Raw genomic sequence first — 27,958 nt, 5'->3', positions numbered from 1 at the left:
AAAATGGAGACTTTCTCTTGCATGCAAATCCCCCAAAACAGACAAGCAGGTGGTTGAATAAAACGTTCCCCTGCAGCTGTAATATTAACACAGAGGACACCTGGGCAATCATTTGTGTAACTGATCTTATCGTTCAGTGAGTCCGGTGTGTTTGGATCGAGCGCGCGCAGCAGCGGCAGGTATTTCCTTTTTTTTTTTTTTTAGGGCGGGGCTTGTTTCATAGGTGTGTGAGGAAAAGGTCGGTTTCAGGTGTTCCAGCGTTCTCAGTCCAACACAGGAAGACGCCCCTGTCACTGTGATTCAAGCAAACTTATTGATTTCTTTTGCTAAATAACTTTAGGATTTTGCTGCGCTCTTGGATAAAAAAAGGAACCAAGTAAGAAGCCACAAACTCAAAGTGTGTTTTGGATCCGGTTGGATTCCACTTGGATCCTGGTTGAAGATGCATTCCGCCAGATACGAATACGACGTAAGTTTGTTCAAATTGAACACAACAGCTTACCTTTTTTATTTTAACATGTTTTTGTTGGAGTCACTGGCAGCTGTTTTGGTGCGTAAAGACGCACAATTTAACTGCAAAACACACACAAAAAAAGTTTGCCTTGGGCCTAAAATCTGCTGCTGGCTGCTGGTTTCTGTGTTTATGGCAGAGCTACTTTTACACAAACACGTTTCTCCTCACAGCTCTGCATTTGGCCTTTTTTATAGGGTTTCTGTTACAGCTTACTGGCATCGGTTTGTCTCTGGGCCTCAGCAGCTCAGAGAGTTTCGCCCTCTGAATGAATGATTAAACTACAGGACCTGTCCAGTGTTCACAATAGGTTCTTTTGCATTTTTCATTGAGGCAAAGACGGATTTGCAAATTTCAAGTTTTTGATTTCAACACGAGTCCAGAAAGTGACCCTTGACATGAACAGAGCTTGTTTAAATCTTTTACAACAGACTTCTTAAGATAAGATCTAAGATTTAATTACTGGAAATGTGGGTGGAAATGTTTTAATTAACATGTTGTGGTTCAGCTCTTGAATGTGTTTCCTGCTATTCTTTATTTCTTTTAGCCAGATGAGGTAAAAGGGCATCCTCACACTTAGATGTTAGGGGTTGATTGATGTGGCGGTTTCAGAGTATTAGGAAACCAATGTTTGGAGCTGATACACTTTTGCGGTTTATCATAAAACTTGTGAACACTACACGCTGTTATTTGTGTCTTACATATGTTTAACTGATAGTAAACTTGTCAACATTTCCTCTTCGGTGTTGGTGAACTATTACTCACGATGTGTAGCTGGTCACATGGGCGGGTCACCGCTCGAAACCGCAGAGGCTTAATCAGAACCAAAGCAACCTTTCAGCATTTTAAAACTTTGTTAAAAGAAATAAGAGTCCTAGTATTTACAAAAAAAAAGCTAAATATTAGATTGGATACTTGGCCAGGTTGATAATCGGTCCATCCCCAGTACATGAGATTTGCTTTTTTACCATTAATGTTTACCTTTTAGGAGATTTTTCTTATGCAGAGAACAATTCTTAAAGCTGTGTGAACTATTTGTTTTATAGCCTGTGATTTATATCTGGTTAGACAGTGCACTAGGAAGAGCTGATGCCTGTTTCCCCTGCAGGAAGACAGACAGAGGCCTAGAGAGCGTCAGTCACACACACTGTGTCAGTATCAGCAGCTGGGATTGCAAAACTGGTTCTGTGTATGTATGTGGACTGTATGGAAGGCATTTGTTCTCATATAGATTTGTCATTTTCTTTAGTTAACTTGAAAGTATAAACTGTTGAGTTAATATCTATTTATTGATTGATTGACTGATTGTGCCCATGCCTGCAATTAGTATTCAAGGAGACCAATAATCAGTATTCGAAACCAATATGTATTTACACTGATAATGAAATTCCAGGTGTCAAAATTTAAAATTACGCAAAGCAACATCAAAAAACTTCATGCCTTTTACTCATGTAGGTTTTCCATACGTCCAATTTTCAACATGCATCTTTCGGTCTTGATAGGCTGCTACTTGGGACATGTAACCGATCAGATGGTGCTGTAAGTGAGACATCGGCTGAGAGAGAGGCAGCTGCAGCAGAGCCGTAGTGGTACATTTTTAAATTAAATTTATGTTATTGAGAATCAATTTGGGTTCCACGGTGCTGCAGCAGCAGCCCTGTCGCCTCACGACTAGAAGCTCCTGGGCTCAAATCTCGGCCTGGGGGGTGTTTCTGCGTGGAGTCTCCATGTTCTCCCCGTGCAGCGTGGGTTCTCTCCGGGTTCTTCCTCCCACAAGGTCCAAAAACATGTCGAGGTTAATTGGTGGTTCTAAATTGTCTGTAGGTGTGAATGTGCTTGGTTGTCTGTCTCTCTGTGCAGCCCTGTGATAGACTGGCGACCTGCTGTATTGATAATGGATGGATGAAAAATTAGATTTAAATAACATAACAATGTCGGCGATCCTAAAAATGCTGAATATCAGATCTGATAATCAGACAGGCCAGTGATTGGTCAATCTTTAAGTGTCTCAAACTGCAGAGCTGTTAAGCCTGAGTTGTTCAAACTCTTACACACTTTTCTAAGAAACAGTTTTTTTAGTATTATTTCCATTGTGCCCCCACACAGAGGTGTGGTGCAGCATCAGTAGCAGAGCCGCCGGCCTCACATTCAGACTGTTTGGATGAAAGCGATATTTCATTGTTTTAGGCAGCGAAGGCTTTTAGTAGTGTAATATTTAGGCAGGCTTGTATGTTAAGTGATTATAGGATGTGAAAAACTGCCAAAAGCCTGTTTTGCCTCCAACCTGCAGGTCAGATTTTCCTGGAACATGCATGCATTATGTAAATATCCATACAGCTCTTGTTATTTCATATTGTAATTCCGTCTTATTTGAAACTCTCTGGAACACCAGTAGAAGATGTGGGTGGGAAAAAAACAAAACAGTGACAGACAGCCAAAGGTGAACTTCTCTCTGCAAAGGGATTCATTAATGGTTACAAGGCTTCGGTCAGCGCTGCTCAAATCCACCAGCCCTCCAACCTTTATTTGACAGCTTCATGAAAACAGTGTTGGCTCCTGAGGAAATGCCCAATGTTGTGTACCAATAAATGTACTTCTAAGAGTGCGAGTAGCAGGGTTCAGGCGAGTGGAGCTGGTTTTCTTTCAGAATGACATTAACAAAGATTTAATATAACCAGCAGCATATTTTCAAAAATATCTCGGTTGCAATCTGCTCGTTCGGAGATGCTTTCGTATTTAACACAAATGAAGTCTGAGTGTGTTCTCAGATGACCTCCTGTTTCTTAGCAAGCTAACTAAGCCTCTTTTTTTATTCAGGTAATTGGCCCCTATATTTAGAAACGTGTGCGAGGTTTCCCAAAGACATGACAAGCCGCACATCAGTGTCAAAAATTACATTGATGTAGATAGCCAGCCTATTTACCGGCATACATTTGCATGAATGAGTTCAATATTCACCCAACTGTGTGTGACGCTGTGGATCGCTTTATTGTTCAGTAGCATGCATCTTGATTGTAGGAATTGTTGATGTTTCTGCAAATGTTTGAACACGATCGCGTCTTTAAAATGTGGCTGGACGATTTGGAGAAACTGTGCGATTTTTTTCTGACTGATTTTGCAAATTTAAGCTGCGATCTAATCTTTGAAAGTCAAGCTTCAGTTCAATATTTACTGTTTGATAGATTTAAAAGGGTCACATAAGGAGGACGGTGTTGTTAAACCAGTGACACAGTTCAAACGCCGGGTCAGACGTGCTGCAAAATACACAAGGAGCGGCTTTTGGCAGTTGAACCACAGCGTGCATGTAAACTATAGGCGTGCTGTGGAGCAAACAAAACAATCCCTGATGGGTTCAGTCTTCCCGAAATAAATGACGTTTATTAATAGCATGAGTCTCATTATGTATTAGCCAAATGTCACTAAGTTTGCTAACAGTATTATTTCAAATTGTTTGTCTCTACTTTAAAACACCTATGACATCTCTAACCTGTAGAGAGATGACAATATGAAATCGTGATTTGTACGTCCGTCCTTGCAATCCATTTACAGCTACACTGCAGGAAGTCAGATTTCTCTCTCGTCCGTACTCAATTCACCACAATTTATTGCTGTTTCCTTTGCTAAAATGGTGTAAAAGTCGAATTGCTCTCGCATGTTGTGGTGAAGAGATACCTAACCTCACAAACTCAGTGACGGATATAGGACAGAACAGGATGTGGATGGATCTATGATATAAAACACAATCATTTCACTGCAAAAAAAAAAAGAGAAAGGCATCAAAAGTGCCACCAAACGCAGTAAATTTTAGTGGAAATCCCCAATTATCCAACGTGTCAAACCACACCTTGACTTGTGTAATCTTAAAGCCGAGACAGATATTTGTCTTAAATATTACATAAGTGGCTTGAGTGGAGCTATTTGGTAAATTCACATGTCTTCCTTAGTAAATATTTGATTACTCAGTCTCTCTCTCAGACAGTGAGGTCAGCCTTAGATACTGGATCAAATGGGAATACTGTGATTAATGTAGTCAGGCTGTTCTCTGTTTATGTGGTGACTCAGCAGAGGAGTCAGTAAATAATTCTTCAGGCAAGGCCACGCTGCTTTTCTTTCTGTGTTTCGGCCCACATTTCAAAAGCAGTCACGTTGATACAGAGCAACAAGAGTGAAGTTGAATGCGCTGCTAAAGCCTCTTATTATTGACTCCTAGTGTTTCCTCTGTAATTGTTTTCCAGCAGAGGTGGCAGGGGGTAATTTTTGGTATTTGTTCCATGTCCGTCCCTGTTGGTCTTAGTTTTGCCTCCGGTGCTTCGAAGTGGTTGCAGCATTAATATTGTTCATATTTGGTTACTTGGGCATAATTAAAGGGCTACTTCTATGCCCTTAGGCCTTTTGTTATCTAGATGATAATGTTTAATTTGCCATTTTATCTAGCTGTGGCTGTGGTGATATTCTGACTTACACGACTCCTAAATGAATATAAAGGAAACGCCGGGCTCCAGTAAATGTTACATTCCAATTAAGATTTGACAAAGCAGATTTAATCTTCGACAGTGTTGAACAGATATATTCAGTTTTACACAGACTGTATATTCACTTTATCAGACCTCTGGCTTTAGCCACTGTCTGAATCTGGAGGTACAGAGTACGCCAGTGGACACAACCTTAAGTATTACAATTCCTTCAATCATTTTCCAGCAGATGCAGTACGGGCGATGATTTGTTGACCTATTTGCTCCCAGCTTGCCACCTAGTTACACTTTCCACATGTGCCACAAGGCCACTCTCCCTCATACGCAGTCCCCTGGCAGGGCCTGCAGCACGCAATAATGGGCCAACCGCTAAATATCTGCTAGGGGTTACCGTCGGGTCAGAGATGTGTGTAGGAGTTTGTTCACTGAAAGTTATGACACTGCTGAAGCCTGAATTGCACTGATGGGCTGTTTGTATTTGATTGGCCCTTTTGGTAGCAGCACCGAGGCGTATAAGAGCTTCATAAATTGGAATGCTATCAATTTTACAAAGTCCTGTTTGCAGGGCTTGGGGAATGCAACGGCATATACGCAAAAAAAAAGCCTTGTTCTGACTCCATAGGATGCGTAAATTGTGAAGCGACTTGACGTTGCAGCTCGAGGCAGCGTGATAAATCTTAATTGTGGGTAATGTGGCCTCCGGGGTTGGACGAAGAAGATAAATGCATAGAATATACATCAGTGCTTTTGCTGCGTTGATGAGCTTTTTTTTTTTTAAATAAAAGAAACTGCCGTTTTTGATTGCAGCAGGGTTATGGCAGTGCAAAGCTGTATGGGTGGAGCTAAACCTTACCCCCAAAGAAACGGTGACGCTGCATAATTGTGGATATTCCTTCGCCTCCAGAACGTGCTGACAAACAACACGAGCAAGTGCAGCAATAAGAACCACCACAGATGCATTGTAGAGTTAAGTTAAATGGTGAGCAACATGGCACAGAGTGTGAACGTCAATTGCTTATGTCCACGTTTGTTACAAAACAGGTAGAGTATAGATTATTTGGCTGCACCTGTGTGACCAAATAAACAAGCTGTCTGAAAATACATCTTGCTTACATGCTGCTCACACCTAGTTAAGAGGACGGGTTAAAGGATCAACAGTGCTGCTGCTGTTCTAAAATAAGGCATGTACAGACAGGCTGATTGGCCGAGATAAGAAAATAATAAGTGTGTGAAATCTAGAACCCCATAGGCCTTTTTTCCCTCTTTTTTAACTCCAGACATCTTGATTTGTCGCGGCTGAAAAAGGAGCGGTGTTACTAATGGCATTAGTGACGGCTTTGTTTTATTCAAGTGTCCTTGTGAGTTGTGACGGTGAGTCAGCAGGCGCCACAACCAGCAGGACTCTGAAACTGAAGCAGCTAAATGGAATTTATTTAGCTGTCGTTCGATTATTTACACCTGGGCTTTTGCAGCTGTGACATGTTAAGATTTCTGCTGTGAAATGAAAAAGTTTCGCCCCGCAATCATTTTTAACTTCAGTTAGCAGAGCATAAGTTTAGCAGTTCACTTTAGCTGTGGATAAACTGCTTCAGTCAGACTCCAGGTTTACATTTGTCACATTAGATAAATAAGGTGTGGTTGATTCCTATCAAAGAAATTAGGAAAAAAAAAAAAAAGACAAGGTTAAAAACTGGAATCAGAGGGTGGCTATGTTTGTTGTGGGAGACACTTAGAAGGTTCTGCAGCCTCCACACACCAGCTGAAGTGGAGACACTGTGGAAGATAAGACTCCAATCTCTGCATGCATGAGCTCACACTTGGTGCATTCCTGCTTAGTGCATGTGGACTGTCAGCTGTTGAAACTTTCGATGCTATTATGCGCCATTATGCGAGTCCTGCAGATTTTCCTCAGGGACCTGCCACTAATTCATTATTAACAGATCTGATATTTAGCATTCTTTCAGTTATCGATATTGTTTATTTTTGCAATCGATTCCTGATGAAATAAGTCAATTTAAAAATGTGCAACTTTAGCTCTGTTGCAGCCTCTGTGATCTCCAGCAATGTCCCGCCCACAACACTCTCTGATTGGTTGCATTTAATAAGTAGTATCCAATCAAAATTGCATAGATAGATGCTCTCTTTTAATCACAGACATGTAAAACACACGTTAAGACAGAAGTTCTATGTTAGAGTTGGTATTATTTTATATTTTGACACTTTTTTTTTTTACTACAAATGTTCATTGATTCTAAATATTGGTTATTAGTGTCCTTGCTTGCGAATAATTGGTATCGGCCCGTTGACACACCACGTCAGTCGACCCCTAGTTCGTTGGGAAATTTTTGATGTTTAGATGTGGTTGTGCTGCACAAAATGTACACAAATCAAGCATGTGTGCTGTAGAGTGACAGCAGCAGCTTACTCACTGCTGTGGTTATTTATTGCACATTTGTTGAGTTGTTTGCATTTTCAGTCAAATGTTTGCACAGGATTTGCAGATGTTCATGGCTTTCTTGACTTTGGATCGTGTCCGAAAATGTACAAACCCTCGATTGTCACCGATGAACTGAACAGCTGATCAAACCGTGATGCTTCTAATTCACTTTGCATTTAATGGCGTTGTGTTGTTTCCAAGCATCGTGTGTGTCCTATCCCTACTTTTTTTCCTACCATTTCCAGCCCTCGTACGCTCACGTACTACACCTGCAATGTCAGCTACGTCTTCCAGGGTTTTAGAGTTTAGGCCCCAGGGTGGAGATCGGGTTTGAGCCGATGGGGCAACGAAGGGGGAAAAAGTTAATTAGCATGTACTCAGGTACATGTACAATTTGGTAACTGACAGTCGCAAACCAGTTTGTGACTCCAAATGTTGCGTTGCTTTAGACTAGAAGAGGTTTTGAAATGTTGGAACGTGTAGGTTTGACTGCCTCCGTACTGTTTGTTCAGCATGATTTAGTAAGTGAAGTCTACCAATAGATATAAGTTAGAAATCAAGATGTATAAAATGAGTTAAAATAGGAATAATTGAGTGCTGTTAACTCAAAGTATAAGAGATTCTTGAGTTGCTGAAATAACTCAGTAACAGCTCAGTGCTTGTGGGTTAGCCGATTTTTTTTTTTTTTTTTTGACCACACCTCACACCGCTGCTAACTACCTGACGGACTGGTTTGACTACATAGAAATACTCCCTTGCGACAGACTTTAAGATCATCCCTCACTTTTTTTTTTGCTGCCCCGGTTGTTTTTCTTGTCAAACATTAACACTTCTGTTTAGTTTGTGTCGGCATGTCGCGGCCTTTTCTTAATACTTTAAGACTGACGATCGCTTCCCGGTTTAATGAGGGCATCGATCACTGAGCTGGTGTCCTTAAAAAAATGCTACACGGAGTTTAAAAAAAAAAAAAAGGGCGGGGGGATAATATTTCTTTCTACTAGTGAAGAATGGAATATGATGAAGAGTATGTAATGGTTTTATTAGGCTGTGATCAGGGTGACTGATAGAAAGAGACCCCGGAGCACTTGCTGACCCCATATCTAATGATTCCCCTCATTCGGGCCCATGATTGCTGTTACAGATTCCAATTAGAAAGCATGTGTGGAAGCCCGAGCCGGGCAAGAATAGGCCTTAATTGCCATGAGTTATCATCTAGACTCATGTAATTGAGCCCCCATCTTAAGGGGCAGCACATCTGACAAATTGATTTAATACCAAAGTGATTCTCCATCCCTAATGGCACTCGGGCTTCTTCACTCATGGGCTACAGGCACTGAATTCATTGTGTGTTGATTACTAACCGGCCTCAAACCTTTCTCTCAGTCCACCCACTTGAGAGAGCTCAACAGCACACACACACACACACACACACAGAGTATTGACAGACGCACACAGCCTAAAGCTCAGTGCCTGTGTTCCCTACAAGGTTATCTCTTGGTTATTGTTGGCTTCCTGAATGCACGTACAGTATGTATACATGGAGTGTGGCGCGGCTAATTATGTCATAGTGCTGCGTTTTTCTTTTTTTTTCATTTCGGTTAAACTGTTCTGTCTACCTCGATTACGCCGAGGATGTTTCTTTGTTAGATTCTTAGTGGCAGCGGGTCCGATTTTTTTTTTTTAGACCAAAGTTTTAACAATTCCAGACACTGACAAAAGTCTAAGTGAGGAGGACAGTGATGTATTTATCACCTCTGTTGTGTGTGATTAGTGTATTTACACAGTTGTTTCTCCAATGTCAGTTATGTTCTAAAATTTCGTACAAATGCTCATCTGGGACTTATTGTAGAGAAGATAATGACTTCTAACCAGGACTGCCACTGATTTTCATTGTTGATTAGTCTGTCGATTGTTTTCTGGATTAATCAATTAGCTGTTTGGGTTATAAATAGCCAGAAAATGGTGAAACGTGTTGATCAGTGTTTCTTAAAGGCCAGAAAGCATCTTAAAATGTGTTGTTTTGTCCACAATCCAGAGATGTTCGGTTTGCTCTCACAAAGAAGGAAGAAAAACCCCAGAAAGTATTCACATTTAATAGGAGTTTTTTTCTTTATAAATTACTGAAATCAATTATTATTCTTATAGAATCGTTATCAGAATCATTGGTTATTGATTTAGTGTTAGCTCTGCTTGTGACTGAATCAAACTCTTTTGTAATATATGTGTTCTGTTGATAATGTTAGATTAGATTAAATTACATCAGCTTCCACTTTATCATAACTGCACCGAGTACAAAGGCAACAAAATGCACAGATAAGCACAGAGACTTACAAAACAAAAACCTTTTGGAGGTTCTCCAGTTTACTACCCTGCAATGTTTATTTGAATTAGTTATATTGCAATACATGAGCACAAAATTGGATTTATGTTGACAAGAACGCTGATCAGTGACCCACTTCCTTGAGGTTTTTTGAGGAATCTGTTTTGGGTAAACCTAAAGCTGTAGCTCACAGTGTCAATATTTTCTGCATCAAGATCATGACATACTTTCTGTTTGTTTGTTTTGCTCTTTTTTCTGCCTCAGGGCTACAATGGCCGTCACGAGCGGATTGACTTCCTGAACAGCAAAGAGAAGACACCGAAGCGGAAGACCGGCGTCCTCATCGGCGTTCTTGTGGCGCTTCTCGTCCTCGCAGCCGTGGCGGCGTTTCTCATTTGGTTTTTTGTCTGTAAGTATCGAAGGTTTTCCCGTGAATCATCCAGGGGTCGGTGTTCAACACACAGCCGCTGTGCTTTTACACGTTTGGGTAAATTAGACATGAAGACAGTTAGCACATGTTGGACGTCCTCTGGACACTTCTTGCATAAATTAAAGTTTGCAGTGCTAGCATCACTTGCTGCCAAGACAGGCATAAACTCAAACGTGGATCATTTACACTCGCTGTGAAGGCTCAGCTCTTTGATATAAGAGCGTAAGAGTGGCTTGTTTGGACTTTGTAATTTCCCATTAGTGTTAGCCTATTTGACAGCTCCGACGTTCTCCTTTAATAATGCAAAAGAGAAAAATGTCACTGAGTCCATGGCACAGCCTTTCTTGTCATTTACACATACAGAGACGGATAAAAAGGCCTCTGAAGTCTTGATAAACACCATCTTGATTCAACTGGCCGTTTTAATTGCTCTCAGAAGCAAACTGTCTTCGCAGTGTGAGACTGCACTGTACAACTTAAGAGCGTCCTTGAAGGCCCGTTGGAAAAAGTTTCCTCTTTCATCGCCAGGCAGCTATCTCATAGCATTTTGTTGATCAAACACTTAACTCTCGTCTGCCTCTCTCCTCCAAAAGTTAAAGATGCTGATTCAGGAGCCACTATTAGTCAGCACCTCAAACCCTCGAAGCGGGTCTTCAGCGGCCACATGAAGCTGGTTGACGTGCCGTACGACCAGAAGCTGGAGGACACCAACAGCAAACAGTTCCAGGATTTGGCGGGAAAATTGGAGGGAGCTGTAAGTGTCGACGCCCCAAAGATGTTTTTCCTATTTTTGTTCTCACTCAGTCACGTTCATTGTTGCTGTTAACTATTTTGCTCACAGTATTACACTCCTCTCTTGTTAAGGATTAGCTCTGAACGTTGTTTTGCCGCCGTTGGAAATGCTTTTTTAAATGCGTCCTTCCCAGTGCACGGAAACCGCTGAAGGCACATTTAGCGTGGGCGGAATAAAACGCCGCAGCATTCCCTCAGTAATTCCCTCAACAGCATCTCCTATTATTGGAGGCAGTGGAGATGTTTGTAGCACCACTTAGGAGCAACGTTGATAACAAAAAAGCGCTCGCTCGAACCCATCAAGCGCACACTTTCTCAGTGAAAAGCTACATAAGTGAGGGTGTTAGGTGCGAATTAGAGTGGAAGTGGTGGACGGGAATATTAGATGACTAGACAATTTGGGGGGAAAGCTTTGTGGTGTACAAGGTTGGCCCTTGCATATAACGAAAAGAGCAGCTTTTAAAGAATAATTGCGAATATAGGTTACCTTTTACGCGACAGGTGCGACTTGTGGAGTACGGCTTCGAGTAAACAATGCCTCGGAGGTAAAAGCGTCATGTTTAAGCTTATATCTTCAGTCTAGCACCACCTGTTTGTGGAGGCCTGGAAAATCGTATCTCCTTTGTTTCTCCTGGATGGTATTTGCTGATTCAAGCCTTAAAAAGAGCCATTTTTTAAATCTGGTCTTGATGTTTTATCTTGTGATAATCAGCTGCATTGTTCTGTAAAATCTTAATAGCAGCTTTTATCACCGACTAATGAAACTCCCTCGTCTTCCGCTTTCTGTTTTGATGTTACCTCGAGGGGAGACGCAGTCAGGACTTAGCCTGTGTATTATATCCCTCGTAGTGTTCTTCTGAAGCGCAGGGCAGGTTTCATATATGATAGGTTCCTGCGTTTAAGACCACAAAGTGTGACTGCAGCCTTTTTTTTTTTCTTTTTCCATACAGTCCGCAGCTCATTGCAGCTGAGGGCGAGACGGTTAATTGAGGACCGCGCTTTCACGGAAGGCGGTTTTTATGTTAACATGCTAATTCATACGTTGTCTGTAGGCACACAAGCAGAAAACCCTGTACATGCTCTGTTCGGTTAAAAAAATACATTTTCTCCTCACAGCTGAAGGAAAACTACAAGAGAGATCCGCTGCTTGAGAAATACCACTCTGCATCTACCATCACTGCGTTCAGGTACTGTTGACAAGTCTTTAAGACGCTTGATGGAGCCAAAACGACTTAACATTGCACTGGATTCTCGGAGGTTGTTTCACGTTTGTTGAATTTTCTTGCGTAACGAGCTCAGATGTGACCACACCCAGCTATTTGTGTGGTGTTGCGCTGTAGCGAAATATCAATCAACGGTGGAAGTGCATCGCAGCAGTTCACGCCCCAGTGCAGAGGGCTGAGATTGATGAGTTAGCGTAGTGTGTTGAGCCTAAAGTCAGAGTTAATTTCAGTGTCAGCCTGCTAGATCACCGTGCTGCACAGCTACCCTCCTTAGGAAGAACTTTGATTCAGCGTTACGGATTTGAAGCGCCTCCGTTTCACTAATTCCTTTCCTGACTACATTTTCAATACCGATTCTTAATGGAAGGAATGCATTTCATCTGGAAACCTGTTGAGTTGTACATTAATAATCCGACTGAATGAAACCATTGAAATACAGGAGGCAAACTGTATTCATCAAATTGTCACAGCAACCCACTTGCATTGCCGATGTTTGAATGTGTACAAAGTTTCTATGCTTGGTCCTGAGTCTATTTTACGAAGCTGGCATTTCAGCTAATAGAACATGGATTAGAATATCGATCAGTCCATTGGTATTTAGCACCGAAAATGTCAATCAATCACCCTAGTTTCTGTTTGATTTGGTCAAAAATTGAAGGGATTTCCACGTATCCTCCATTACGGGACAATGTCAGATCTAAAAAGTCACAAGTTCAAAGTTCAGCGGTTTAATTGTGCAACCGTCTTGTTGGAAATAACAATCATTTACACAAAACAACAATTTTCTACCAGCATTCCTCTCTTATGTCATTTGCAGTGACAGCATTTTTTCTTTTTTTTTAAAGCAAAGCAAGGCCAGAAAGCTTTATTTGTATTAAACCGGGTGATTCAAAGTGCTTTACAACACAGAGATAAAAATCCTAAATAAAATAAATGATGTACAATTTTAAAATCACAATTAAAAATAAAATACATTTTTATATACCTTGTTGCTCTCAATTGTGACAACCTGTCTCTCTTAACGAAAGACCGATCCATTTTGTGCAGAAGAAAAGTCAAATAAGCTGTCAAACAGCCCGTTTTATGGGACATGCACACCACCGAGTAAAGAAAACCTGGTTTACAAAGAATGTTGATAACAACTACTGTGATATTCTCTATCCCTGATTGGGGTTTCAGGTTTTGTTGAGTCAGCTAACACACAAAAAAAGCATGGCTATGGCCCTTTTGTACAACATCACAAGTGACCAGACCATGCACCTATTACTAGATGGCAGCACTGACAGGATTTTACACTCATAGTTAAGTTATTTTAGCTTTTGTGGTTGAGACTTCTCCAAATCACGCGTCCCACTAAGTTTTACTTCTTCTTGAACAGTAAAGCTTGTTAATGACTGGTTTTTCTCTGCTCTTCCTTCACATTCTCTGTGCATTTCTCACCTTTGGCTGCACCAGCGAGGGTGTGAAAGCCTATTACTGGTCCCAGTTTGATATTCCAGCCAGCGAACAGGAGATTGTGCCGGAGTTCTCGGAGGAGCGGGTGCTGGAAGCTCTGGAGGCTGGCTTTATGGAGCCGCGCAGCACGGCCGGTCGCAGCAATATCAAGATCAGCGAAGTCACCACCGCACGTAGGTACCACCGGGACCAGACAGGATGGGACGCCAAAGAGGCAAAAAAAAAAAAGATTGGCACAAGTGTGTGTTTGCTGCAGCTGGCTCCAGAATATGAAATTCAACAATCAACAAAGATAAAGCCATGTGAATACAGATCTGAATAAGGTCATTGTCATCTCCTATCAGCATTGGTATTCTGTTTGCTTTCTACTTGTATTATAGGGGCTCGCTCTGAGTTGTGCTGATAAGATGATGACAGATAAGCCAGACCTCTCTGCTTGTGCTGCATCTGAGATTGCACATTTTATGCTGTTTGGATCCCCTAATGATATTAACTGGGCCCTGGCCTGGCTTGAGACAGCCATTTTTCTTCCTTCTGTCTTCTCAGCATTCACATTGCATTTGTCCACATCCTGGCCACCAGCCAAGCGCTGGCCCTGTGACTCAGTGGTTTTGGTCCTCTTTAAAATGATTTCTGTGGGTATGATTTGATGTTGCTGTCCCAGATAGTTAGACAGAGATGTATGGCTTGCTGCTGTAGGGCAAGGTGAGATGGAGCAGAAAGAGCTACACACCATCACCAGTTCCCTTAACCGCAGGGAAATGGAACAGAAAATGTGCAACCCAAATATTTTAGGCTCATGCATCAAATTCTATCAGCCTCACAACTTTAGTGACCCATTCTTACCTTTCCTCCTGTTTCTCCGTCACCCCACCCCTCTCTGTCTCCAGTCACAGATCCTCGCATGGCCAGGAACCCCAAAGCCAGTGAGTACAGCATGTCCCATTTCAATCACTCGCAGTTGTAATTTTCCAGCTGGCTAGATGCTCACCCTCCTGCCAGTCTGTAACGAATGGCTGGCCTGGCCGGTACTGTACATGTCCTGCTCTAGTCAGAGATTGAGAACCCTGTATCAGGCCAGGGCAAGTCACTCTCTATGCCCGGCGGTTTCCTTTGACACTGTCTGGTGATTTATAACCTTGAGATGATTAGACTCTATTACATTACATTACCATAGTAGCTGTACTATCCTTACGTGAATACCTCTTTACACATAGAGAGCATAAAGGATTAAAGAACCCATGTCATGATTCTAATGTGTCATAGATGGGTTATTTGGGTAATTAAAAATGTTAGTGCGTCCTAAAAGATGTGCTCAACAAAGACGATGAAGACCATAATGTTGTTGTTGCCTAGTTCTGTATGGCTGTGCACACTATAGGATATAATCACTGTTGTCTCTCCCAGAAGAATGTTTCCACCGTCTGGAGGCAGTTGAAAACGGGCTCGAATTTACGTCTCCGGGGTACCCAGTGTCCTACCCCCCCAAGTCTCGATGTCAGTGGCAAATCCGAGCCTCGGAGGACAACGCCATATCTGTCAAGTTCCTTTCTTTCCACATCGAGGACGACTGCAATGACGACTTTGTCTCCATCTATGACTCCTTGAGCCCCGACGATTCTCAGGCCATCACGCAGTAAGTAGGGCTGCGAACGTCCCGAGGGTTCGAGACACATGTCAGCGTGGCACAAGTGGTAGTAACGATGCTCTGTTTCAGTTAAATCCTGATGGATGGATCAGTTTAAGCATTATATTATTTACCAGCCGCATGCCGTGCAGCACTCACTGCGCCGATGCCCGTGAGAGTAATTTAATTTATTAAATTGACTCATTTTACTACACTGCATCAAATTGTGACACAAATCACATTCTCATTTTGCCTTAAACCTTGAGAGCAGGGTTTGTTTGATAGGCCTCAACCAGCATTTGTCTCATTTATTTAGCCTTGAAGATCAGAGAGAGGGAAAATACAGTTCTACATGATTCCCAGAAGACAACAACTAGGAATCACTTTGTATTTGACTGAAATGTTGCAGAGGGATGTAGGAATAAAAGCTGTTTTGATGTGGGTGGAACATGTTCCACTTCATTCCTTTCACTGGGTTTATGTTTACAACGTTCTCACTCTTTCCTTTTTTTTTTTTTTCTTCTCCCTTTTTCTTTTTGGCTCTGAAGCCTTTAGCGCTACGCGTCCCATTTATTGTCAACTTTTGAGACCTCTGTGAGATTGAGTTGGCTCAAAAAGACCTCTCCTTTCAAATCTGTGAAAGGTGCCACCCTGAATCCTGCTACACCACTGTGTGTAATTGCACTTTGTCTATGGGGGATGGGCATGATTCTATAACTACAGGCTCCTGAATGCAACATCAGTTGTAGCTGCAGGCAGTTTCAAACTCAGAAACCATTGCCAAACAAATATGCGTTACCAAGCGATGCATAAAATTTTTATAATGCTATTGAGCGATCAGCTTTATCCAAGGTGACATGGGGTTTATGAGAGCCATAATATAATACTCTATAATGACATTATTCTACTGGAGGTAGATGTATTGCTGCTCTTGCAGCGTCATTCACACCTCCATGGCTCTGCCGCCAGCAGTGCTGAAACTTTTTGCTAATGTACCTAATGTTTGACTTTGAAACTCCGCCTAAGCAATTTCTGTCTAGTGCCGGCCCATCTCTCCTTATTTATCTCTTTCTCTGCTTCTCACTGCTTATATATTGATTTCTTTTAAAATTATTTTTCTCTTAAAGCTTTTTAAATTTGTTTGCTGTATTGGTGTTTTAGTGCTTCTGACTAGAAAAGAATTACAGCTGTATTTGAGCACTCTGCAGATACTTAGGAGGAGTAAACTCCATTCAGTAAATGCATCAGGTATTCGGCGAATGCTTCACGGTTGTGTTTGCTACAGTTTGTTATAAACACCTTTCTGTGATTCCATAATTGTACCTGATGTGTTTACCACTTTGCTTGACTGCTCACTGTTCTCTCGCAGACAGTGCGGTAAGAGGCCTCCCTCCAACCCCCTGGAGGTGGTGTCATCCGGCAACATCATGCTGATTAACTTTATTACTGACACCGATGTCAGCCACCCTGGCTTTGTGGCCGAGTACAAAGCCATCCCCATGAGAAACGGTAATTTAATGACATTTGACACAGTGCTTCATTCATCTACGGCTGCGTTCTGTGTTATATCTACAGCTCGTCTGGATTTGTTTAATGGTTTTTACTTCATATATTTAACCCTCTGAACCCAAATGCTCATCGGTGGGCTTGAAAGACGTGATCTCTTCTTTTTTTTTTTTTTATAAATCACTAAAATTACACCTTTCATCAGAGCCAGAAACTATAAAAGCAGAAAGATTTGGTGAGTTTTGAACTTTGCAACAGTCCTTGGACTAATCATATGTGGCACGGAGGAAAATTAACCAAACCTACGCTTAAAATTGTGATATTTAATCAAAATCACTTTATACTACATTTTCCAGTCCCATTTAAAAAGAAACCTTTTGCACAAATAAGATTCTGTAAAAAAACATTTGCACTCATCAGTTTGTCTCATGACTGGCAGTCATGTGACAAAAATTCTTGAGCTCTTTGGTTGAACTGCAGGCTGTGCTTACAGAGCACAGTGGTGACAAGTATAGAGACACATTTAGCACGTAAGCAGTAAAATAAGTATCCATCCATTATCTGTACACCGCTTAATCCTCACTAGGGTCATGGGGGGCTGGAGTCTATCCCAGCTGACTCAGGGTGAAGGCAGGGGACACCCTGGACAGGTCACCAGTCTATCACAGGGCTACACTTAGAGACAGACAACCAAGCACACTCACATTCACACCTACGGACAATTTAGAATCACCAATTAACCTCAACTTGTTTTTGGACCTTGTGGGAGGAAGCTGGAGAACCCGGAGAGAACCCACGCTGCACGGGGAGAACATGCAAACTCCATGCAGAAAGGTCCCGGTGCCCCCACCGGGACGCGAACCGGCGACCTTCTTGCTGAGAGGCAATGATGCTGACCACTGTGCCACCCTGCAGCCCTAAAATAAGTCTAGTGCCACCATTTTCCAGTATTGGTAACACCCGGGGACACATGTTGATTGTGGGTTTTTTACATTTTGTAAAATAAACAATCTATAGGTAGTTGTTTTTTTAGGATTTCTGGCATTGTAACTATCACACTGAATAGGAGACATTTCTGAGTTCTCTCCACTTCTAGCCATGGTTGTGCTGCTTCCATAGAGGTGCATGAATTTTTTCGTTGCATTGATCATGATCCCACAGTGAGAACAAACTTGAGCACAGCCGTGATACTGCTTTGGATTCAGAGGGTTAAATCTAATACAAATTGTAATATGTTACTGTGCAATAATGTGAACATACGACCTGTTTGTTGCAGTGAAAATGTGCGGTGGTGTCCTCTCTAACGACAATGGAGTCCTCACCTCCCCGCTTCACCCCAGCTTTTATCCTCCTGCTGTGGACTGCAAGTGGTCCATCAAGGTTTGCAACACTACTTCTCTCCCTGGCCCCCCTCCCTCTGCCTGAACCCCTGCACCCACCCACCCACCTCCTCCTCCTCCTCCACCTCCTCCTCCTCGTCCTCCTCCTCCACCATCCTTAGCCTGCCATGAGAGGAATGCTGAGGCAGCACTACAGAAGCCAAGCTGTTCAGTACCTCTTCTATCTTCATCTGTCAGACTGCTGTTGCTGCTGCAGCTCTAGCTGAGCTGCAGTGTTTTGTGTGTTGGTTTTTGTTTGTTGGTGTGTACATGTCGTATATGTGCGGCCCGCAGCCCGCTTTAATGTGTTGCAGCTTGCATTTACATGGTATAGACGTGTTGTTGTGGGGGTGTGTGTTGGTGGAGGAGTGACATGCATGGTAAATGAGGTTGTTAGGAACCAATCACCTGTTCTTCTGTGTCATAGGTCCCTCCTGGGAACAAGGTGCGGCTGAAGTTCACCATGTTCCGCATGAAGGAGCCCGGCGTGGACATCCGTGTGTGTCACAAGGACTATGTGGAAATTATGGGAACCAAGTAAGACTCATTTTCATTACATGACATGGGGTATCCTGTTTAATTTACTTGTCTGAACGTGTGCATTAAAGGAAAAATCCAGCTCCTTATTCAAAAAAAAGTGTCATTCTTCCTGTTATCAGTAAATAAATTCATTGTTCTCAGCATGTTGAAACACTGAAAAGACGTCAGACTGGACAGGAAATATGAGAAGTCAAACAACTAGTCATGTATTACCTTAAAACAAAGCTTCAGGTTGACTGTAAATATGGATGAAGCCTTTGTGACATCACCCACAGTTGTCCCGATGAGCAGTTCTGAAGCTCAGGATTTGTTCCATTACCCATAATACCATACTATATAGTATGTTATTACTGGTATTTTTAAGATTTAGTTTGCCCCAACACATAGTATGTCCAAAAATACCAGGATGTCCTTCCACATTTGGTCTCATTTTGCAGCATCCAAACCAGCAGCCATTCTGACCTACAATCCTCTGCACAGCCAAGTGATTTCACACTGCAACAGATTTATGAGCAAACTGGTCAAAGCTTAAGGCACAATGTTATGACGAAGTTGTACGTCCTAATGTATTCATCCTGCATGAAGCACTACATGCTTTGAAAGGGCTGCTTTGGTGCATACCGCATGGAAGACGGGAGGAAAAAAAAAATGCGATATTGAGTGCAGGGTCAGTGTGGTCGCTCCGGCTGTTGCTATCTCTTGTAATCTCTGATAATCCAAAAATGAGCAAAGAGATGGCGCAGCTGAGGACGGCCATGCAAACGTCTCTGGGTCATAGATGAACCTGTGATGGTTCATACCTGTCACACTGTTAATTATGCATAACTTTAATAGAATTTATTCAGGTGAGTTAGATTATAATTACCCCTGATACAGTTGTCATAAACAATAAAAATAGCTATAGAGACCAAACGGCTGTATTACACCAGGCTGTAGACACATTTATTCCTGCTTGGCCATTTCAACATGGACGTCTATAGCGATTTACTTGCTTTTGGAGGCAGCCTCAAGTGGCCTTTCAAAGAACTGCAATTTTTTTTTGCACTTGCCCCAGAGGTTACGACTTGAGCCAAACTTCTCTGCAAGAGGAATCTACAACATCTCCTGAAACCTCCATTACAGTTCACACACCGACTTCTTGGTTCAACTTTGACTGTCGTATTTTTGCATGTACACAATTTTCCTGTGGAATTACTGACACTTAAGGTGTTCCCACTTTTACTTTTTTTATCTTTAAATATAAATATTTTAAAGGATCTAATCTGTTGGTGTGTTTGCAACTTGTCTGGCTGCTCATGTTTCTTTATCTTGTTGTGACGCTGCCTGTTCCCTAATCCTCTAATCCTAATTGCTTTGTCGTCATAGCTACTACAACTAAAAAAAAAAAAAATATGACTGAACTTTGCTTTTAATTTGGTCATGTCTCTCAGGTATTGCGGAGAATTGTCCACTTTGGCTTTGACCAGCAGCAGCAATGTCGTAGACGTGATGTTCCACTCCGATGAGTCTGACACTGACAAGGGCTTCAGAGCAGAGTACAGCGCCTACGATCCCGCAAACCGTGAGTTAAGCCTTGTCTCTCACCCAAATTTGCACGACACTTGGCAGGATGGATGAAATGTTACAGTGTGACAGTGACACTCTTAGGCTGCCATTATATAGCGAGATGGGGGAGTAACTGTGTTGTCTGAAAGACTAGAGGATGGGGGCTGATTGACAGTCAAATAGAGCTGTTTAGTGATTGAGGCTTAGAAACTGCTGCAGTGAAACTCAAGAGCTAGACTAATCACCAGAGAGCTTGTTTACTGGGTCTATTTTATTTGCCACTGTCAGTCAGGAGCATGCCACTTTCAATACCCTCTGCTCTTTATGTCGTCTCCCAGTTTGACCAAAATGGATTTATAATTGCTCCGATCGCCAGGGACAAGCATTGGCAACATGACGGATGTTGTGAACACACTGTCACTCCCTCTCGCTCAATTTGTCACCATCGTCTTTCTGTCCTTTATTTTCCCCCCCCCTCTGCTCACTCTCGCTCTTCTTCTGTGTGTTATGTGAGCAGCTTGCCCCACCAAGTTTGCCTGTAACTCTGGCATTTGCATCGGAAAAGAACTGCAGTGTGATGGCTGGAACGACTGCGGCGATATGAGCGATGAGATGAAGTGCCGTAAGTTCCCTCTTGGCTCAACCACACTTTTTTTTTTGCTTTTCATCCTTGAACAGATTTCTTATCCCTTTTTTTCTGTGTCCACCCTCTCATCTCCATAAAGGAATAGTTTGACATTTTGCGACATACTCTCGCTTGCTTTCTTGCTGAGAGTTAGATAAGAAGATTAGTAACCACTCACATGTACCTGTCCGGTGAAAATCACGCTTTTTGTTAACATGCCCGTATAGTGTTTTGATACGCTGGAAGACACACCACGAGCAAAGTAAGCAGTCATCACCAGGGCTGAGTATTTCCATTTTGAACATTTTGAAGGACAGTCTGTAAAAGTCAGACAGCCAAGATCTCATACGTTAGAAACCAAAGGAACCAATCCTGTCAGCTTGCAGGATGGGGCTTTCTGCAGTTTTATTCTTCTTCAGAGTCGGTTTATGCTTCACACATGTGTGGCTGAGTTACTGCAATATTACAACTTGACATTGCGTAGCATGCTGTATTTTACTGTGTTTGAGCAGAGTTGTAGATGAGCTGGTGTGCTCGAGCTGCAACAAGAAGCAAAGGGGTGGGTGGACAATAGGAATGTGTTATTTGTTCAATTAGTCGACTAGTAGTTTGGTCTAAAAAAAATGTCAGAAGATGTGAAAAATGTCCATCAGTGGTTTGAAACCCCAAGAAGGCATGCAAACCAAATATATTCAGTTTGCTATTGTAGTCAAATAAACAAACCTGATGTTTAAATTTAGGAAGCTGGAAACAGATGGGTTCGTCATTTTTTCTTAAGAAGTTCCTCAAACTGATTAATCAGTTATCAAAGTAGTTGGCGATTAACTAATCGGTTAATTATTGTAGTAGAGCAAGAGACGGAGACTTCACAGTTCAGCACATTGCAAAGGATGGACTGAAGCATTTTTGTGGGGGAAAAAAAAATCAAAATATACAACTTTACAAACAGAGATGAGTCGTTTAATCAATAACTGGAAAGGGTCTTAAGAATAGCCAACAGCTAATTAGCTTAGCGTAGCAAAAGGAATGGAAACAGGAGGTAAAACCTCAGCTTGCATCTGTCCCAGGATGATGAAATCTGAGGAGCATAGTGAAGCAAAACAAGCTGAAATGGAGGGAAATACCCACCCTGCATCTGTCCAGAGGTATTTGAAGAGTAAAGATCCCAAGCTGTGGTGTATATGTCTCGTCTTCACTGTAATGTTGCTGGATTCCAGATAAAATAGTTGGTGCTAATGACCAAAAACCAACAACGACTTGTCTATTTTGTACACATTTAATAAACTATACCATAATATTTAGCTGTGCAGGTGTCGATAGGAAGCTTTTGCAAGAACCGAGGTAGCTGTTTCCAGTCTTCCATTTAAGTGGCTGCTGTTGCCTGTAGCTTCACACCTACAGATATGAGTGTGGTATTGATCCTCTCACCTAACTCTCTGCAAGAGTTAGTGGATATTTCTCAAGATGTCAAACTATTTCTTTAGGGCCCCAACTTTTAGCTCTCTATAATTACTGTATCTTACGACTCCTCTGGTACACAGTATATCCAGTGACTTGTGTTGCCTCTTCAAATGCTTCATATGTCCATCTCCTCCATTTTCACTGTCTAATGTGATTTCTGTTTGCTTCAGAGTGTGAAAAGGACCAGTTTGCTTGTGCGAACGGTTTGTGCAAACCGAAACTCTGGGAGTGCGATAGTGTCAACGACTGCGGAGACTGGAGCGATGAGAAACAATGCAGTAAGTGTCCCCCATCTCTTGAAGCGCTCTTTAGGGAATGCAAAACCACTATTTAATGCTACGCTGATTGTGCTAACATTAAAGTCACATCACGGCTAATGCAGCGGTCACTAACTCCTGGGCTGTGCAGGGTCATTATTTTATCACTAATGGAGTTTGTTTGGACGGCCGCTGAGCGAATTGGGGCTTCAGACGCTGTGATACATGCAAGAAAAATGGAGACAGATGCCAGTGTCTCCTGTGGCTGCAGCACTAATGTCCTTCAGAAGCTTATTGGATTGTCTTCTTGTTCAAGTTTGTCTTTATTTTATTATAATTTCATCATCACTTTGTTTCGCTGCCTCCAGGTTGCGAGGAGAACGAGTGGCGCTGCGGGGACGGGCTTTGCATGCCCCAGGATGTTGTGTGCGACAGTAAGAAGGACTGCGAAGACGGAAGCGACGAGGCCTCTTGTAAGACCTGTAAGTGCCGGCGCTTATTCTCTCCCCAGCACTCTGGAAAATCCCCAGCAGAGTCATTTTTAAGCATGTTACACAAACCATTAAGTAATTAATCTTCATCTGCAGCTCAGTCTAGCTGTAGGTTTAACAAAGATGTGGCGCTGAAGACTTCATTCTTAACTCCAAGTATTTTTCATTACACTGTTTTTTTTTTTCGTGCTCTTTCTTTCATTTCCTCCTACTCTCTGCTTCACTCTTTATCAATTTCCCTTTCACTCACTCACAGACACACACAGAGGGCACTCTTGCGTTTCCTTTTGATTTTCACTTCTGTGAATAAAGAGGGATATTAGACCTCAACCCCAATCAATACGCCCAATCAATGCAATCTGCTCCTCAATCACTCGGCATTGTGCATTCAAGCCTCACTTTGAAGCCTCGCTGATTGCCTAGTATTTTACTGGTTAAAAATGTGTTTTCATTTTGGGACCTGTCTCCATCCCGCTGCAGCGACGGGCATCTGCTCCGACTTCAGCTTCAAGTGCGCCAACGAAGAATGTGTCAACAAGGTGAACGCCGAATGCGACCGCATCGACGACTGCTCCGATATGTCGGATGAAACGGGCTGCGGTAAGACAGGTTTTAATCTCTTTCCCTCTTACAGAATTCAGCTTTTTAAAAATTGCTGAAAGTGGACCTAATCTCGTCACTGCCATTCAAACTAGATTAGAGAAGCTGGGTTGAGCTGCGCGTTGGGCTGTCTGTTAGAAAAGAGCCTCGGGCCTTGACTGCTTTATTTATTTCATTCTTCTTTGAAAGCAGCTCTTGTCATCTCTGAAGTTTTTGTTTTTTCCTGCATTTAAGCCTCAGGGTGTGTCTGTGTTTTTTTTTTTCTTTTTTTCATGATCAGCTAATACGCCAGCGTGCCTTATTAGGATTCCAAAGAGTCATTATAGCATTCACAGCCAAGGCCGGCGTCACGATGGCTTCAAGTCGACTTAATCTCACTTTCAGATTCTTCTCTCTGATCATTCCATGCCAGTCTCACCTAAGTGTTTTGCCCTCCGTTATGTTCGCTGTTAAATTGCAGATTGTGGCACCAGGCCTTACAAACTGAACCGCATCGTGGGAGGGCAGAACGCTGAGCTCGGGGAGTGGCCCTGGCAGGTCAGCCTGCACTTCCTGACCTACGGGCATGTTTGCGGCGCCTCGATCATCTCGGACAGGTGGCTTCTTTCGGCTGCTCACTGCTTTGTCACAAGCAGTCAAGAGTGAGTCACAGATCCGTAACACTCACACACACATACAAAACACGATATTCCGTGTTGCAGATTCCCACTTTGGGCTGCAATTTTCAAATATGAATTTAGCTGACAAAAGTAAAACTGCACACAATGGAGCTGCATTTAGGCAACAATCTGAAACATTGCCCCAATGATGCTATTCAGAAAAGTACAGTTGTGGTAGTGCAGGTTATATACATCTTATACGTGAAAGCATGGAGCTGTATTCATCATGCTACCCTGTAGGTGGTGCACTAACCATTCTGTTCAAGCTGATTCACTTACATTATGATTGAGCTGGGAATGTGTTCATTTTCACAGGTTCACAGTCACTGTTGATATTTTGCTATATGAAATGCTGGTATTTCATTTTATTCCCATATTTCTTCATCATATGGTCTCTGGAATTTATTTTGCATGTTTTTGTACGTCATTATTTGTAATATAGTGTAAATAGAGTGGAATTCAGTTTGGGAATGTGTGGGATAAATTCATTTTATGAAGCTCATGATGTTCAGACTGTTGGAGAGGTTTGGTCATTTTGCTGTTACATTCACTTTCTTTATAGTCAAAGCAGTTCTCATATTGTTTAGCTGACAGAACAGCACACAAACAGGATGAATGTCTAAATTATAAATGCAGCACATGTTGCAGGTCTGCTGTCTCGTCTCGTGCCAGATTGCACACATGTTGGCGGCATTGTATCCGTCCGTCCTGCTTCTTGCATGTAAATAAACCGAAGCCTTTTGCTCCGTGATGCTGCTCCACCACAGGAACTATATTGCATCCAACTGGCAAAGCTACTGTGGCATGCAGGACCAATACAAGCAGGACGACGTACAGCGCCGCCCATTGAAGAGGATCATTGCCCACCCGGATTACAACCAGATGACCTTTGACTATGACATTGCACTGCTGGAGCTCAGCGAGCCACTGAAGTTCACCGACACCATCCGACCCATCTGCCTACCATCTCCCTCCCACGTCTTCCCTGCAGGCATATCGTGCTGGGTCACAGGCTGGGGCGCACTCCGAGAAGGAGGTATTATGCATGAATTGGAGATTCTGGGTAGAACTGTAGTCATTTTGTGTTTTCCATTGTAACTAATTATTATGATTACTACAACTTTGAATATTTATACTGGTATTCTTCAATTGTACGTGACATACTCTACATTGTGTTTTTCCTTTTTGCATATCTAACTCACTTCAAAATTAAGACATCCCACTCCTCCCCCATCCTTCCCACAGAGATCTACTCTTCTTTGTCCTTCATCTTCATCTCCCCCCCCCCGCCTGCCTTTTTCTCCCCTTCATCTCTTCCTCATTTCATCCAGTGTTCTCTCCTTCCTTTAATGTCCCTCCCATTTCTTTATCTCTCCCATCATGACATACTTCTCCTCCACTCCATCCTGCCTACCTTTTCTCTCATCTTTTTCTAATCTGTTCTATTCAATTAAGCTGTCTTCCATATCCATATATCAACACAGATGTCAGGTTCCTCTGGGAAGCCTCTTAAACCTTCATTAGCTAGCATTAATCCAGCCTATTAACACCTTTGATGCTAGCGACTAACACAGAGGTCACGTGGCAGAGTGCTGACCCCTTTGTCCCTCTTTTGCAGGTCAAAAGGCACAGATTCTGCAGAAAGCGTCAGTGAAAATCATCAATGACACCGTGTGCAACGTGGTTACTGAAGGCCAAGTCACCTCCAGGATGCTCTGCAGCGGATTCCTGGCTGGAGGTGTCGACGCATGCCAGGTGAGATCGTACAGAAAGGAGAATGGGCTGATCCAGATGGGTTTTCACACCTGTGTAATTATCATGCTCTCACATCCGAACCCAATCTCATAACCATTCTCCCCCGAATGCGCTCACTAGGGCGACTCCGGGGGCCCCCTGGTGTGCTTCGAGGAGAGTGGGAAGTGGTTCCAGGCCGGCGTCGTGAGCTGGGGTGAGGGCTGCGCTCGTCGCAACAAGCCCGGAGTCTACACCAGGGTCACCAAGCTACGAGCCTGGATCAAGAAGGAGACCAATATTTGAGGATGTTGTGAGAAACGGGGAAGGGATGCAGAGTGGGGAACATCACAGTGCTAAAAAAATAATGGAGTCGGAACATTTTCGGTCTGATTCAGGACGAGCCTCTCTGAGATTTATTCGTTTAGCAGCAGGCTGAGGATCCTGTTGCATGGACCCAGCTTCTCTTATGAATGACTTAAGCACTTTATTTGGTTGCCAACCTGCTCTTAAGCTCCTCCCACTCACACTTACACACATTCACAAGAACACCACACTGTCTTGAATTTTGTATAGTTTTTAAAGGCATTCATCAGCACAGTGTCTTTTATCCCCCTCAATCCAAGACAATAGACCCCGAGTACAAATAATGAAATATGTATAGATTGGGGAATCATTTTTCCTCTTTTACAGATTTTAAAGTGTGTTTCTGCGTACAGTAACTGAAAAAGTTATTGTGTTTGTGTTTAAGCCTTAGTATTATATATTTCTAAACTGGTGAGAGCCTTCATCCTCGTGCTGCAGTGAATGTTGCACATTGCCGGTAGGCTCATGCAGTAAATGGCTATGAATGTGGGGTTTTACATAATAATCTAATTTTTGACAAAAAAACGAAAGACCAAAAAAAAAAGACAAAAAGAATCAACATCCATGTTGGGGCATTTTCATATCATACTCAAATGAATGAAACCCGGAAGCTGCCTGCAAGGTAGAAAAATGCCTTAATCAATCTAAAAGCCCACAGTTTGCTTTGGAAAACGGCCAGCAGGAAAGTATACTGGATTTTTCGTAAGTGGACTTAAAACATGTAAAAACCACCAGCCTGGTCCTTGAAGAATGAGACTGGAGTGATTCCTAAGTTGTTTCTGATTTTAACGGGCGTCCTAGATCAGTGTTTTTTATTTCACTTCTACAGATGCTTACTGGCCTTGCCTGGTCTGTGAATTATTTGCCAAAATGTTATATTCAGAAGGGGAGGATGAAGATGAGGTCCAGCTGGCCTTTGCGCAGGTCTCTAGTTAAGCTCAGGGTGATTGGGGTCTTCAATCACACACGCTGCTCAGAGTCAATGTAAATCAGTAGGGTTTTGACTAGTTGCCAGAGCGAGGCAATCCATTCTTATTCCCATTAGGGCTTCCTCTCTTTGGTCACGATCAACTTAATCAACTTCAGCTTAAACAACGTATTTGACTGGATGGTTTATTTTACTCCATTTGTCGGACTTATTCTGAAACTAATAAGTCTTGAATAAGCACACCAAAAGATTTGCTGAAGTATTATTTATTGAAGCGGGAGAAATTATTGTTGAGGACATGGCTCAGCTGGTTGTTTTTAATAATTCTGTTAGTGTAAATGTGTATTTTTCAGAAAGTAGGGAGAGGCCTCAACTTTTACATAGTAGATAATTTCATTAACACTCAGACTGTGATTCGTATTACGGACTTACTTTACATCCTTTGTTTGAGTGTGTGTGTAGTTTTTTTTATACCAAAGCGTCATGATAATAAACATCTTTTATCTGATTCCACAGTACCTAATTGCATTACCTGTATCATTTGTCTTTGATGGGGTCTTGTTTTGTATTATGTTGTGCATAATAAATGCATGTCTTGGGAGA

At 42.4% G+C, this 27,958-nt stretch overlaps 1 protein-coding gene across 2 annotated transcripts; it reads left to right on the top strand.

The window, feature by feature from the left end:
- The first annotated feature begins 258 nt into the window (after positions 1-258).
- Positions 259-27,958, top strand: st14 (ST14 transmembrane serine protease matriptase). 2 transcript variants are annotated; one of them, XM_008284986.1, is made up of 19 exons: positions 259-469; positions 10,005-10,149; positions 10,764-10,924; positions 12,079-12,149; positions 13,641-13,813; positions 14,531-14,566; positions 15,051-15,276; positions 16,637-16,776; positions 18,050-18,153; positions 18,580-18,689; positions 20,123-20,253; positions 20,755-20,859; positions 22,494-22,601; positions 22,949-23,062; positions 23,552-23,671; positions 24,132-24,312; positions 25,098-25,366; positions 25,949-26,085; positions 26,206-27,958. In XM_008284986.1, exons 1-19 carry the CDS (start codon positions 443-445, stop codon positions 26,365-26,367), a joined length of 2,520 nt encoding a protein of 839 aa, XP_008283208.1. In that variant the 5' UTR covers positions 259-442; the 3' UTR covers positions 26,368-27,958. The 2 variants fall into 2 exon arrangements, with proteins under 2 accessions (XP_008283208.1, XP_008283207.1); XM_008284985.1 differs by having other exon boundaries at positions 15,048-15,276.

Source organism: Stegastes partitus, unplaced genomic scaffold (assembly GCF_000690725.1).
Source record: "Stegastes partitus isolate 25-593 unplaced genomic scaffold, Stegastes_partitus-1.0.2 Scaffold383, whole genome shotgun sequence".
NCBI lineage: Eukaryota > Metazoa > Chordata > Actinopteri > Pomacentridae > Stegastes > Stegastes partitus.
The sequence above is the reverse complement of the archived record's forward strand: the minus strand, read 5'-3'. Positions and strand labels throughout refer to the sequence as shown.